The sequence below is a fragment of the Alligator sinensis genome, unplaced genomic scaffold (genome assembly GCF_000455745.1).
Source record: "Alligator sinensis unplaced genomic scaffold, ASM45574v1 scaffold175_1, whole genome shotgun sequence".
Taxonomy (NCBI): domain Eukaryota; kingdom Metazoa; phylum Chordata; order Crocodylia; family Alligatoridae; genus Alligator; species Alligator sinensis.
The window spans coordinates 945,703-958,521 of record NW_005842536.1 but is presented as its reverse complement, the minus strand read 5'-3'; the positions used below and the strand labels follow the sequence as shown (position 1 = coordinate 958,521).

The 12,819-nt window shown below is 44.2% G+C and overlaps 2 protein-coding genes across 4 annotated transcripts in view; one reads left to right on the top strand and one right to left on the bottom strand.

Annotated features, from left to right (window-relative positions):
- SKP2 (S-phase kinase associated protein 2) overlaps window positions 1-11,877 on the top strand; it is a 26,029-nt gene extending 14,152 nt beyond the window's left edge. The window contains exons 6-10 of the mRNA XM_006031876.3: window positions 428-526; window positions 3,629-3,756; window positions 5,531-5,582; window positions 5,968-6,075; window positions 10,690-11,877. Coding sequence (XP_006031938.1) covers window positions 428-526; window positions 3,629-3,756; window positions 5,531-5,582; window positions 5,968-6,075; window positions 10,690-10,903 — 601 coding nt within the window. The 3' untranslated portion in view covers window positions 10,904-11,877. The remainder of the gene's footprint in view (window positions 1-427; window positions 527-3,628; window positions 3,757-5,530; window positions 5,583-5,967; window positions 6,076-10,689) is intronic.
- The window catches only part of NADK2 (NAD kinase 2, mitochondrial), a 65,002-nt gene that overhangs the window by 5,713 nt on the left and 46,470 nt on the right, over window positions 1-12,819 (bottom strand). For 2 of the 3 annotated variants that reach the window (XM_025213532.1, XM_025213531.1), the window contains exon 11: window positions 1,246-1,331. In XM_025213532.1, the coding sequence (XP_025069317.1) occupies window positions 1,250-1,331 (82 nt within the window). In that variant the 3' untranslated portion in view covers window positions 1,246-1,249. Of the gene's footprint in view, window positions 1-572; window positions 970-1,245; window positions 1,332-12,819 lie in introns of those variants that run through there. The other variant, XM_025213530.1, reaches the window with a different exon arrangement.

Sequence of the window (12,819 nt, the reverse complement as noted above, 5' to 3'; positions counted from 1 at the left end):
TCAGCAGGTAGTGGGCACATCTACACGAGATGCTTAATGCCCATTGGAGTAATTCTAGTGTGCATTAGCATGACAGGCAAAGCCCATGCTAATATGCAGTAGATTAATCCAATGCTCCGTAAGTGTTGCACAGAAAAAACATTCATCTGTGCTAATGCATAGTAGTGCCAATTACAGCGCACTAGGTTAGCACCTATTACACATTCTATGTGCCATAACTATGACACATTAATGAATGTGTAGATGCATCCAAACAGTTACAGAACGTATTGAATCAAGGATCTCAGGGTTCATATCCATAGAGATGGAACTGTTGACCCTCTTGGCAATCATAAAGCTTTGACCTTTGCTTTTGAAAATGAAGCATTACTGGTGAATGCTAGGAGAGAACAAAATGTTGGGATATTGTGTCTGATCTTTTTTCCAGGAACATTGCTCAGAATTCCAGTTTGGTGCGACTAAATCTCTCAGGGTGTTCTGGATTTTCTGCAGAAGCACTGGAGACCATGTTGAGCATCTGTTCTGGGTAGGGAGCAATTTATTTATTCATTTGTTTTGCAGGCTGCTGTTCCTTGTTAAAAATCCAGATTACTCATGTTTCTATTAAACTACTTCCTTTTTTCCTTTTCTGCATAGCTAAGACCTCTTTCCGGTAATGTTTTATAATTATAAGACATCTTGCTTAAAGATACATTCAGGGACAAAAGTTGTTTGTGTCCCTTGGATTTCTGTTATGGCAGTTTGATTTCCTTAATGAAAGAGTGAAGAGTCACATTGCCAAAGAGAAAGTTTGTCTTAAACTGGAGTGGCATTTGACAAGTCTCTACACGCAGAGCACAAACTTGATAGCAGAAAAGATCATGGCTTTACATCTCTGTTAAAATAATCCTTCAAAAACATATGGTCTTCTAGTTCTTGTGTGGACCCACTGCAAGAACTGGCAGCTCTGGAGGTTCAAGCTCTGATCTACTAATAGGAAGAAGGACAGTTTGTGGTTAAAGCACTGAGCGGGTGCTCTAGTCAGCTGGATTTAGTCCTGGTGCAGCTGACTACCTGTGTGTTGCTGGGCAAGTGACTTGAGCATCAGCCAGCACAGCAACTGTATAAACAAAACTTTCGCTTCCTTGGGCCTTTGCTCGCCATCTCTACAATGGGGCCCAATCCTATTTGGGACCTACCATGTTAAAATACAGAACTACCTAACAACACAGAGTAGATGCCACACAAAAGTACATGCTTCTTTACCTCATCAGCGTGCTTTAATCCTGTTCTTCAGAAACCTTCTGAAGGAGGAGATGGTGCCTGGTTTCTTTGCCCATTCACTTAGTTGCCTATTGAGAGATTAGCAAAAGATTTCAGTAGTGCTGGTTAGCCATTAATAGTGGTTATTGATTTACTGTACCTCTAATGGCTTCAGTGGCCACAAAGGAATACCTAGGACAGGGCTGAAGAGACCTCACAACTTAAGGCAAGCAACATGTGCAAAATTGGTTGGGAGAGTAGCAGTCAAACCAGGTAGTCTTTGAATATGCTGTTCAAAAGTAGAGGTGCACTGATATATTAGTCCATATTGGATTGGCACCGGTAAAATTGACGTTAATGGCAATTGGCTTTTTCTGGCCGGTGCAGCCAAAAATATTGATAAATGCTGTGCGTATGCATGGAGCTGCAGCATGCACGCAGCCAGGAATGCAGCCTGGCAGCTTGGAGAGCAGCGTCCGGCCAGTAAGTCTGAGGGGAAGGGGAGTAGGGGGGAAGGTTAAGGTCCCCACAGTGAGGGACACAGTGGGGCTAGGACTGGAGCATGGGACAGAGCTGTGGGCAGCTCATCCAGGAGGAGCAGGGACATGGGAAGGGGGGCAGCTCCCCACTGCTGCGTGCATCCCTGGGGGAGGCATGTGGGGTATGTGCCCCCTGGATTTGTGTGTACGGTGAGGGAGGGCTGCCCGCTGCAGGCTCGGCCAGGGGCTGCACTGGCCTCTTCCTGGCAGGGGGGCTGGGCTGGGGCTGTGCTCAGGGCGCATGGGGGGGTGGTGCTGGGAGGCGGACATACAGGGAATTTTGGAGTGTCTATAGCCCACCCTGTAGCCTAGCACCGCTATCTGCCCCGCCCCAAGCACAGCCCTGGCCCAGCCCCCACTAGGAAGATGCTGGCGCAGCCCCCGGCCCCGAGCCTGCAGCAGGCAGCCTACCCTCGCCTCATGCACAGATTCGGGGGGCACATGGCCCCCATGCCTCCCCCAAGGTTGCACACAGTGGTAGGGAGCTGCCCCGCCCTCCCCGCATCCCCCAGATGAACTGCCCATGGCTCTGTTCTGCACCCTGCCCCACTTCCTCCCTCACAGTGGGGGCCTTGACCTGGCCATCCCATGCCCCTTCCCCCTCCGTCCCATGCCCCTTCCCTTCCCTGCCCCGACTTACTGGCTAGACACTGGCTGCGCATCAGCATTGGCCAGTATGACTGCCATCAGTGCACCCCTATTCAAAAGAATCTTATAAATTGGCCAACTGGTTTAGCCACAGGCCCATCAGCCTGACCTCCATCCCAGGGAAGGTCTGGAAAAAAATTATCAAAGAAGCCATCCTTAACAGACTGGTTGACGGCAACATCCTGAGGGACAGCCAGCACGGGTTTGTTGCGGGTAGGTCTTGCTTGACCAATCTCATTTCCTTTTACGACCAGGTGACCTATCACCTGGACAAAGGGGAAGAGATTGATGTCATATATCTTGACTTCAAAAGAGCCTTCTATCTGGTATCCCATGATCACCTTTTGGCAAAACTGGCTTACTGTGGCCTCGGCCTCACCATGATCCGCTGGCTGGGGAATTGGCTCCATGGTAGGACCCAGAGGGGAGTGGTTGATGGAAGTCAATCGTCGTGGTGCATTGTGACCAGTGGGGTCTCTCAAGGCTCTGTCCTAGGGCGTATACTATTTATCTTCATTAATGATGTAGACATTGGTGTCAGAAGTGGACTGGCCAAGTTCGCTGATGACACCAAACTCAGGGGTAAAGCATCCACACCCGAGGACAGAAGGGTGATCCAGGTTGACCTTGACAGGCTCAGGAATTGGGTGGACGAGAACCTGGTGGAGTTTAACACCAAAAAATGTAAGGTTCTCCACCTTGGGAGGGAAAACCTGCAGCATGCTTATAGGCTACCTTGAACACCTTCAAGAGACATTTGGATGTTTATCTTGCTGGGATCCTATGATCCCTGCTGACTTCCTGCCCCTGGGGTAGGGGACTGGACTTGATGATCTTCCGAGGTCCCTTCCAGCCCTAGCGTCTATGAATCTATGACTCTAAAGCTAGCAATGGATAAGGGACATATAGTTCATCTGTTTTTCTTTAGAGACAGTCACACTAAGTAACTAGCTACACAGAACAACAGGTGCTCAGTGTGCCAGTAGGCATTAAGCAGTAACGACTACCAGGATGTCCATTCTTAGTCCCCGAGCCATTTGTTTAATGTCATAACATTTGGTGCGACAGATGCAGAAACTAGGTGTATCATGTACAACTTGATTTTTAGTACTGGAATAATGCAGAAATGCTTTTAAGGCCCAAATCTTTGTTTCTGGCTTGCTTCCAATGAGTGTGTGTATATGTTCATTTGTGTTTAGATTGCAAGAGCTGAACTTGTCCTGGTGTGACTTCACAGCTGATCATGTTCAAGCAGCAGTCAGTCACATTTCTTCAAAAGTAACTCAACTAAACCTCAGTGGATACAGGCAGAATCTACAGATATCAGGTAGCACTCAGAATTGGTGTTCCATGAAATGACTTATTAGGCCCCAGTAAAGTATTCCTAGGGTTACCAAACAGACTCGCAGGGCTGTCACAAAGACTGCTAAACTAGCCGAACAATTTTTCTCCTCACTGGGCAACCATTAGCTTCTCACTGGCTTCTTGTTGATTCTTTGTATGACTTCTAGTAACTTCCATGCTTTGGGCAGTAGTAATGATAGATACAAGCTGTGTGTGGCTTGCCTGTCTTGCCAAGGCCTTCACTTTTTGTACCTGTTCAGTTACAATAGCTGGGAGAGACTCTTGACTGTTCCTGGATCTGAAAGTCTAGCTATTGAGTTACTTTTCTGTTAAAATACCTAGTCCAGGGCTGTAACATGTTCTGTGAGATGGATTCAGTTCACCAGGTGTACTCATGTGACTTTCACTATATCCCCAGATTGTGCCAGATCTGCAAGTATGAACTGATGTAATAATCGACTTTGTAGATGGCCTGAAACAGTGTTTCAGAGATAAAATTCCCTGCTTTGATAATTTTCCAAGGTTAATTGTCATCAATAACTATATAATGGTTGATCTTTTAGAGCAGCTGGAGTGGGAGTTACTGCACAAAAGGAAATGCAAAGAAGACTGGGAGAGGGAGAGAAATAAATAGAGCCTGGAGAAGGAAAGGAAACTAAGGGCAGAAGTAGCACTGGGCCTAAAGAGAAGCATATTTTTTCAATCAGTAAACAGGACAAGAAGGTGCCAAACAGCAAGATAGTTTGGTTATTCCACCATGCTGTACTTCACCCTTTCTCTGTGTATACCTCCCACTGACTTCAGTGTGTACTCCATTAAGAGGAAGATGCATCTCTGCCTACATATCCCAGTCTACCATGAACGAACATGGAGTTCCGACTTCTCCAACTTAATAGGACACCCTTTGCCCTGAATTGGGTTCTTGCTGAGGAAGAGGAGATGCAAAAGGATTGATTGCAAAAGCAACAGTGCTGAACTCTTATGCTTTCTAAGGAATTGGCTTGAAAGGGTGTGCTTTCATTTGCTCACTTCATAAAACTTAGTGTAAGAGCCCTTGGGCTGCTGGTATCAGTTCTATCCAACTTGCGCTTTGCCATCACATAGAGGCCACCATTGGGAATCTGAGTTCTGGCATTCTGGGTGCTTAATTCAAAGAATTGCAAGCTGATACCTGTTGCAAAGAACTTACAATTTGAAGGCAAACTAACAACACTATTTGTAGACTTGAAAGAAGAACTTAAAGCAGCAGTACAATTTCTAGATTTACATAGAGAAACCATGAGATATCCAAAAACCCAGGCACTGTGAAAATTAAAAGTGTACTGGAAATGTTGGAAAGAGCTGGGTGCAGAAATAGTTTTCACTTGCATGAATACATGAGAAGTTCTTCCATATTAAAAGAAAAGTGACTAAATTTTAAAACTAAACAAGAAAATGAGTTTGTTGATTATGGAAATGATAGTTCAGGGACACTTCTTTGAACAAAAAGTTTTATTGGGACTTCTGGGGAACCAAAACTTGTGCATTGAACAACATCACTGAATAGGTTTTATATATTTCAAGTGCAGTAGAAATAATCTTTAAAAAGATGCAACTTTTTACATACTTAATCTTCATAGAAAACAAGTAAAGGAGATTGGATGTAGAAGCAAATAATTCAAACCGCATGCAACTTTAAAAGTAGCTTTTGCTTGCAGGGAGAATTTATAACATTACTGAAAAGTGACTGGCTGATCGTTTGTCTGGCTTTTTTTCAGATGTTAAAACCTTGGTAGAAAGATGCCCTTATCTCGTTCACTTAGATTTAAGGTAAGAAATTCAGTGTAGCAAACTCTTTACCCTTTAAAGGGCAGGGAAAGATTTTTGTTCCAGTGCAATGCTGTAATTTTCTAGCCATAATTCATAACAACATGGCATGATGCAGTAAAGTACTGTATCTACCCTTAACTTAGCAAGACATCCTGCTTATGGAGAAGTAACCCCCTTGTCCGTTTCAAAAGCACTTTCTGGATGCTAGAAGAAAATGGTTCAAGTAGAAAATAAAGCTTCTTGAAAAAAGCTTTTGGGAAAATAGATACAAGTTTAACAAGCGTTCCTCCCTGAATTTTTTGAAACATTTTGAAGTCCGCATCTTACAGCATGCTTGAAAAAAGTGTCTCTTATCCCAACCTGCACTTTTTTTCTCCCACTACAGTGACAGTGTTATGTTGAAACCTGAATGTTTTCAATATTTCCATCAACTCATCTATCTACAGCATCTGTCCCTTAGTCGATGTTATCAGATATCTCCAGCTGCCTTGTTGTAAGTAATGTCTTACAGTTTTGGTTAACATGTAAAATATACAGTGTCTATCCAATATCTTTTCTCCAAGACCCTGAGCCTCTACAGTCTTAGTAATTCAAACAGGAGGGGAAGATGGGCTTGGATGAGAAGCAGGGAGGAGGGAACAGAAACAAAAGAACCTGAGAACACTCTCCCCCAGCTGAGCTGGGCCAGACTCCATTTTTCCTGAGTCTAGCCCTTCTTTTGTCAGCAGACATCTGTTAAAACCCAGGTGGCATGAATGTATCACCCATTCTCCAATATGGATATACATAGCAGGTGTAAATTGTAACTAAGTAATTAAAAGATGGTGAACTCAAATGGAAGCGGCCTGTGTTGTGAGCTTGACTGATTTGCAACCAGGGTGCCACAGTGCTTAGTCCCTCTGCCAGGAGGTAAGCAATTGCTTTTCCTGTCTCTTGGTGCCAAGCACCCCAGTTTCCCCACAGACAGTATTCCACAGCAGTGCACATGGCTGGTCCCTGTGCTCCCAACAGCATGCTGTTGTGCATGCACATGAGCGGATAAGCAACTGTGGGCCATGCTTTTCAGCCCACCTTGTTCCCCATCCCTCCTCCCATGCTCAACTGGACCAGCAAGAGGAGCCACAAAGCATGTGGTTTTTGTTGCTGGTATTCAAGTCCCCAGAGGAACAGTGCTCACCCTCCTTGGATACAGACCTGGGAGGGGGTAGATAATGGAAAAAGCAGGGCATGGAGGGGTGGGGGAAAGGGGGTAAAGTCCTGCCCTGCTTCCAGTCACCTAGTATGAGCTATATTCCAGTTCAGTGGTTCTAAATTGCAAAAAAAAAGATGGAGTATGTAGCAAGTGCTGGACCCCAGGTGTGGCCATGATGCCCCCTGGTGGCCACACAGCTTCTGCTTCATCCCAGCCCTCTGGGTAGCCTCCCCTTTTTCCCCCCATACCGGCCATGCCTTGATGTAAATAATTTGGAAAAGGGAGGCTGCCCAGGAGTCCTGGAGCAGCCCTCTATCAGGCTGCGTTTTAACACACTAATCACCTTAAGGGGCCAGCAAAATTATCCTTTAAAGGTAATTAGTGTGTTATAATCATAGCCATGCCTATGACTTACAGATGTTGTCATTCAGTCTCTCTCCCTTCATTGGGGCCTCAGCTCTGCCCTTTTCCTCTGGCTGGGCATTTTAAATTAGGACCACTGTGCTGGACCTAGCTTCTGCCCTGCTCCTAGGCACAGAGTCTGCTTTTGGCCTAGTCTCTGCCCTGCTCTGGACACACTGGCCCAGGTTTCAGCCCTTTCACAGCTGCTATCTGTTAGTGCCTCAAGACCAGCCCCTGGCAGAGCTCAAACAGCCACATGCCCCTTAAACACCTTGGGACCTCCTCTACCCCCAAACCACCAGTATAAGCAAGTTATAGCCAGTGGGCTTAGGTTTACTATAACACAATCTAGCCCTGCATGGGGTTCAAACATAACCCCAGGTCACTGGCTGTACCACTGGGCTTCCCCCTACCCCGTGCTGTATTCCTTGCGAGTCAGCAGCATTCTACCTGTGTTACTCCTAGGGCAATCCAGGTGTCAGCCAGGGGCTTCTCTGCAACCCTCCTGCCCCAGAGCTCTTTTCTCAGCAGTCTCCAGGCTAGACTGCCTAGCTAGGTTCAAAATTGGGCTTTTATGTTCCCTAAGCCCTGCTCCCTCTGGTCAGGTGACTTCCCCAGACCTGCTGCAGGTGTGCCCTTTACCTTAATGGGCCACTTATTGGCTAGGCAGCAGCATCTTTTTTCCTTCCCTCTTACAGCTGGTACGTGTTTAGCTGCCTGGGCTCTAGCTACTGCAGTTTCTCCCCTTAAAGTAACAGGAGCACTAAGCACCCTGTTATGGGCTAAAACAGTTGAGAAGCACTCATCTAAGAGTTCCAGCTCAAGCTGATGAATCATGTGATTAGGCTTATCCTGAGAGATCCTCTCTCTTCCTGATGTTTCCTTATTAAATCAAGCCATTTCTTCTTACTATAGTAGTGTAGGTGACTGTTTTGGAGCACCTCTGTAATAATTTATGAATGTTGTTCTGTGTTGTCCTAATTACCAAACTATTTTCTGTAAGAGTCCTTTATAGTACTCCTATCGAGTTGACAGTGATTTCAGATAAATTAAGGACAGAAGTATCCACTAATTTTGAAATGACCAGGACTTGTATTTTTCAGCACACTGAGCATTACCCGGAACTTTATATCTGCAAGTCTAGCTCTGTCTGATTTCCACTGAAGCTGCAAGTACTCAGTACTTTTGCAAGTTAGGTTCGGGTGCCTTAAGTTAGGCATCCAGCAAATAATAGACCATTTGGTGACTTCCCAGCCTTGCACAGAAACAGTGTTTAAGAGGGATTGTTTGCCTGAATCCCATTTCTCCAGGAAGATATTCATCTGTCTTGACCATGACACCATCTTTTCTTCCTACAGATCTGTCTTATTCACTTATGCACCTTACAGCTTCTAAGATAACAGCCTTGCAATGCCAATTCATCCCCTCAAACTGCCCTGTTCTGTGCACTGAATGATAGAGATAAAACTCTACAGAAGCATCCAGACAAGCATGCATGTGCCTCTTGCAGCATCTCAAACCCCTTTGAGATGCTGCAAGAGGCATGTGCGGGAGCAAACTGGAGGATCGGAGACAAAATAGGAGAACAAGCAGGGGGCTGGAAACAAGCCCCTGGAGACACGCTGGAGATGTTCCCTCTGCTCGTCTTCAGCCTCCTGTTCATCTCCAGCCTCCCGAGGCTGGAGATGAACAGAAGAATGAGCAGGAGGCTGGAGACTTCCCCTGCTGTCTCCAGTCTCCCGAGGGTGGAGAACAAACAGGGGGAGGGGGCTGTAGCCCCTGGGGCAGTAAGGCTGGAACCATGCAGACAGGGCAGTTCATGTGCTGTGTGGTGCTGTTCTGCCCTGTGGGGGGCAGGGGACCTACCCCTCCTAAGCAGCCCCCACACCCACAGTCCCCCTACACCTACCCGCACACTGACCTGCATCCCTCCACACCCACGCACATCCCCCCACCCCACCCCACTCCTGCAAACCCTACATCCCCCTACCCCACTCCTGCAAACCCTACATCCCCCTATCACACACCCACCATGTGATAGAACCAAAAGCAAACATTAAAATATATAGATATTTAGGATTTATTTTATTATGATGCTAGAGACACTGGTAGGCTTTCAAATTGCTTTAACATTGTAAATATAACAATAAAACATTGCCCATCTGATCAATCCCTCTCTCTCTCTCTCGTTCTAATTGTGAAAGAACATGGATTTGGGGGTATTTTAAAGAGTGAATTTGGGATGCTGCTTCAGCAGTTTAGCCTGACACAAGGCGCTAGTGTCCCCAGATACCAAGTTGCTGGGCCTCAGAAGCTCTTGAGGGCAAGTAGCCCTCAGCTGCTGGCCAGGGCAGGTTTTTTAGCTGAAGGAATTTAAAAACGAGCTGTTCCAACCTTCCATTTGCATGGTAGGAGGTGCATCTTTTGTGGAATATCCTTGTGACTAATTCACTATTTTATAGCACCATAAATTTGCTGAATGTGCATCACAGCAACAGCTATATTAACCCATTGCTTTAGTGATAAATATAATGGGCACCAGAAGCCTATGAAAGGGGCTTTGCAAGCCTCTCACCCTTAAGGAACAAAATCCTTAAGCTATTTTCTAAACAGCACAAGCAAGGCTTACAGTAAATTAAATGTTTTGTCCAATTCATTAGGTAAGAGCCTTAAAATATTGGATGCATAGGAAAATACAGCTCCACTGTTGTCATGTTGTCACTAAAAGAGTTAGTGAAAGTGTCATTTAAGATCAAGTTGGAGTAAAAATGAGCAGCGTGCAAGATGAGTTTATCTGTTTCTGAAGTTGGACTGTTCAAATGGGAATCCCAAGATCATTATCACAGTGTAGTGGTGTGGCTCTGGCAAGCATTTTATTTGCTCCTTATGATGATTCCATCTGCTGCCTGGTTGCATATTTGGGTACTTTGCTTCAGTGACATGTGGACAAACAGTAGAGTAATGAAATAACCTGGTCTATATACCCAGCCAATGTTACAACAAAAGTAAGAGAGGTCAGATACTTTGCAATAGCTTACCTGGTAATCTAGGGGAAATTCCTTCCACTAGTTCTGAATGTCTGTTTTAATAAAGTTCATTATTGTGCTTATGTTAAGAGACCAATCACCTTCTATTTTGTAAGTCACACTTCATACAGAAAATAGCCATAACCACCTAATCCAGCCATCCTCATCAGCTGCCAGTCTGTGTGTGTGAGGATCATGTAACAACCTGTCTTATTTACCAAGTGTTTTATTACACATAAATTTCTCTTTCTATTCAATGTGGCTGAGCAATTAAACTTTTAAAAATTTATTGAAAATTTAATAAAATTTTCAATAAAACTTACTTATAAAATAAGCTGATTTTTTAAAATAGGAACAGATACAGTTATTTGAAATGCTTTATATTCCAACTTCTCAGGCAGGAAGAATAAGACTAACAGATGAATGAGGCTAAGAGGTTTTAAACCACATGGGCAGTCTACTAATCAGTTTGTTTTTTTCTCTCCAGAGAACTTGGTGAAATTCCCACACTAAAGACTCTTCAAGTTTTTGGAATAGTGACTGACAATGCCCTGCAGCTCTTGAAGGAAACACTCCCCCACATAAAGATCAACTGTTCACATTTTACAACCATTGCAAGGCCAACTGTTGGCAGCAAAAAGAACCAAGAGATCTGGGGAATCAAATGCAGACTGACACTGAGAAATCCCAGTGGTTTGTGATGCACAGTTTGCAAGCTATTTCTTTTGATCGATGCCAAGTGTGGGGCAGTTCATGGAGAATTCTGAACATTGAAGCACCACTCTATCACTTTTTATAGTGTTTTTAACTTGGTGTTATGCCACAATTTAGTTTTATAAATATATTTTTACATTGTCTTTTTAACACCCATTAGTATTTCAAGATAGCTATCTAATCAGGTATGAATTTTTGGAGGTTTAAAAGAAAAAAAGACAGCCTATTTTTTTTTTTTAGCGATTACTTTCAAAAGCAGTTTATACTTCCAATATATAGACTGCTCTTGAAAGCATGCTAAACATTATTAAAATAGAAATAGGCGATTTGCATTAAATAGAACAGGTGTTCTAGTTTTCTGCTAACATGCTTAATTTTCTGAGTTATAATGTTGTTTCTTTGTTCAGAAAACCAGAAGCACCTTTTGACTGCCTCTGTCGCTTTTCCAAATATAGTTACTTCCTGTGAGAGACTGGCAATGTTGAAAGCTGTTCCACCTAATTGTTGTCAAAGAACTATTCTGCTTCATCATGATTCAGTATATTCCTGACTTCCTTGTTTCAGTTTTTAGACCTCGGAAGGAATAAGGGTGTTAAATATTTTTGCGTTAGAAGTGCTGATGCTACTTATCACTGTGTTTTTATATGCTACTTTCACTGAGCCTCATGGCAGTAGAGGTCATGGGAAGGGAGATTCATACAAAAGCAACTCCGAGGTAGCTAAATATCACACAAGCTGTAGGCAGCAGAACAGAGTTATGGCATACTTTTTCAGTAGATTATGGAAAGGATCCTCATTATTTTACAGCTGCTATTCTAAGGAGTTTAACTTGAAACCTCTTTACAGACTTGTTGCATATAACAACTAGTCCCTTCCCCCGTCAGTGTTTCTTGCTCTGTGCATCATCTGACTTACTGATTAAATGGCATACAAATGGAACATTATGTAACTTACCTGGTTTCTATAGGTTCCAAATAGCCAGACATGGGGACCATATCTCATCGCTGGTAAGCTAAGTGGGAAAGTGCTTTTTTTTTGTAATTGTTCCTCTCAAGGTCCCATAAAAGTAGGTAAAGCTGAAAAAAGGTGAAATGTACAGAACTGCAGTGTTCTTCAGTCAGGAAGGGGGCCTGGGGATCCAGTGGAAGTTAGTAGGATAGCAGGAGCCCACAGATGCTCAGATCACCTGACTGGTATTTGTATGAAGTAGTGTCAGGAGAAATAGGGAACCTGTTGTAGCCATATATGCTGCAGTGTAGGAGAGTAGGTGGTAATAGTGCTTAAGTTTCTAGGTCCCGCTTCCTGTAGTTTTAAATACCAAACACATTTTGTTATAATTTTTAAGGGTAGTTAATACTAAAAAAATTACTTGCTTAAGTAAATAATACAGGAACAAACTAAATATTCATCTCATTCATTTGTCGGAAGGATAAACAAAAAGATGCGAGTACCTCAGTTTTCAGGTGATCTGGCTTCCTTTTCAGGCTCCCCCACAGATTTCCTGTGAGACCTCGGCCATTTGGCCCTTATGCCCCCATTCCCATCTGTAAAACGGATCTGATACATTTATGCTTCAAAGAACGCTGATGAAATTTACTGATGGCTGTAAACTGTTAGATACAAGGGTCTCGGGCCATAAGATCACAGAAAGGTATGTACAGTAGGCCTGTGAGTAGCAGTTAGTATTTGCTTCATATTTGAATTTAGCTGATTCAGAGGACAGTGATTTGATTTGGCGATTCAAATCACTGTGCCAAATCTGATTCAGAGATTTGGCCACTGCCAAATTGGCTGAATGTCTGAATCGGACAGGCCCCATCCCCTGCCCACTCTCCCAGCCCCATCAATGGCTGCCCTACCCAGCCCCCGCCCCCCATAAAAAAAGGCCCCGACCCACTGGCTC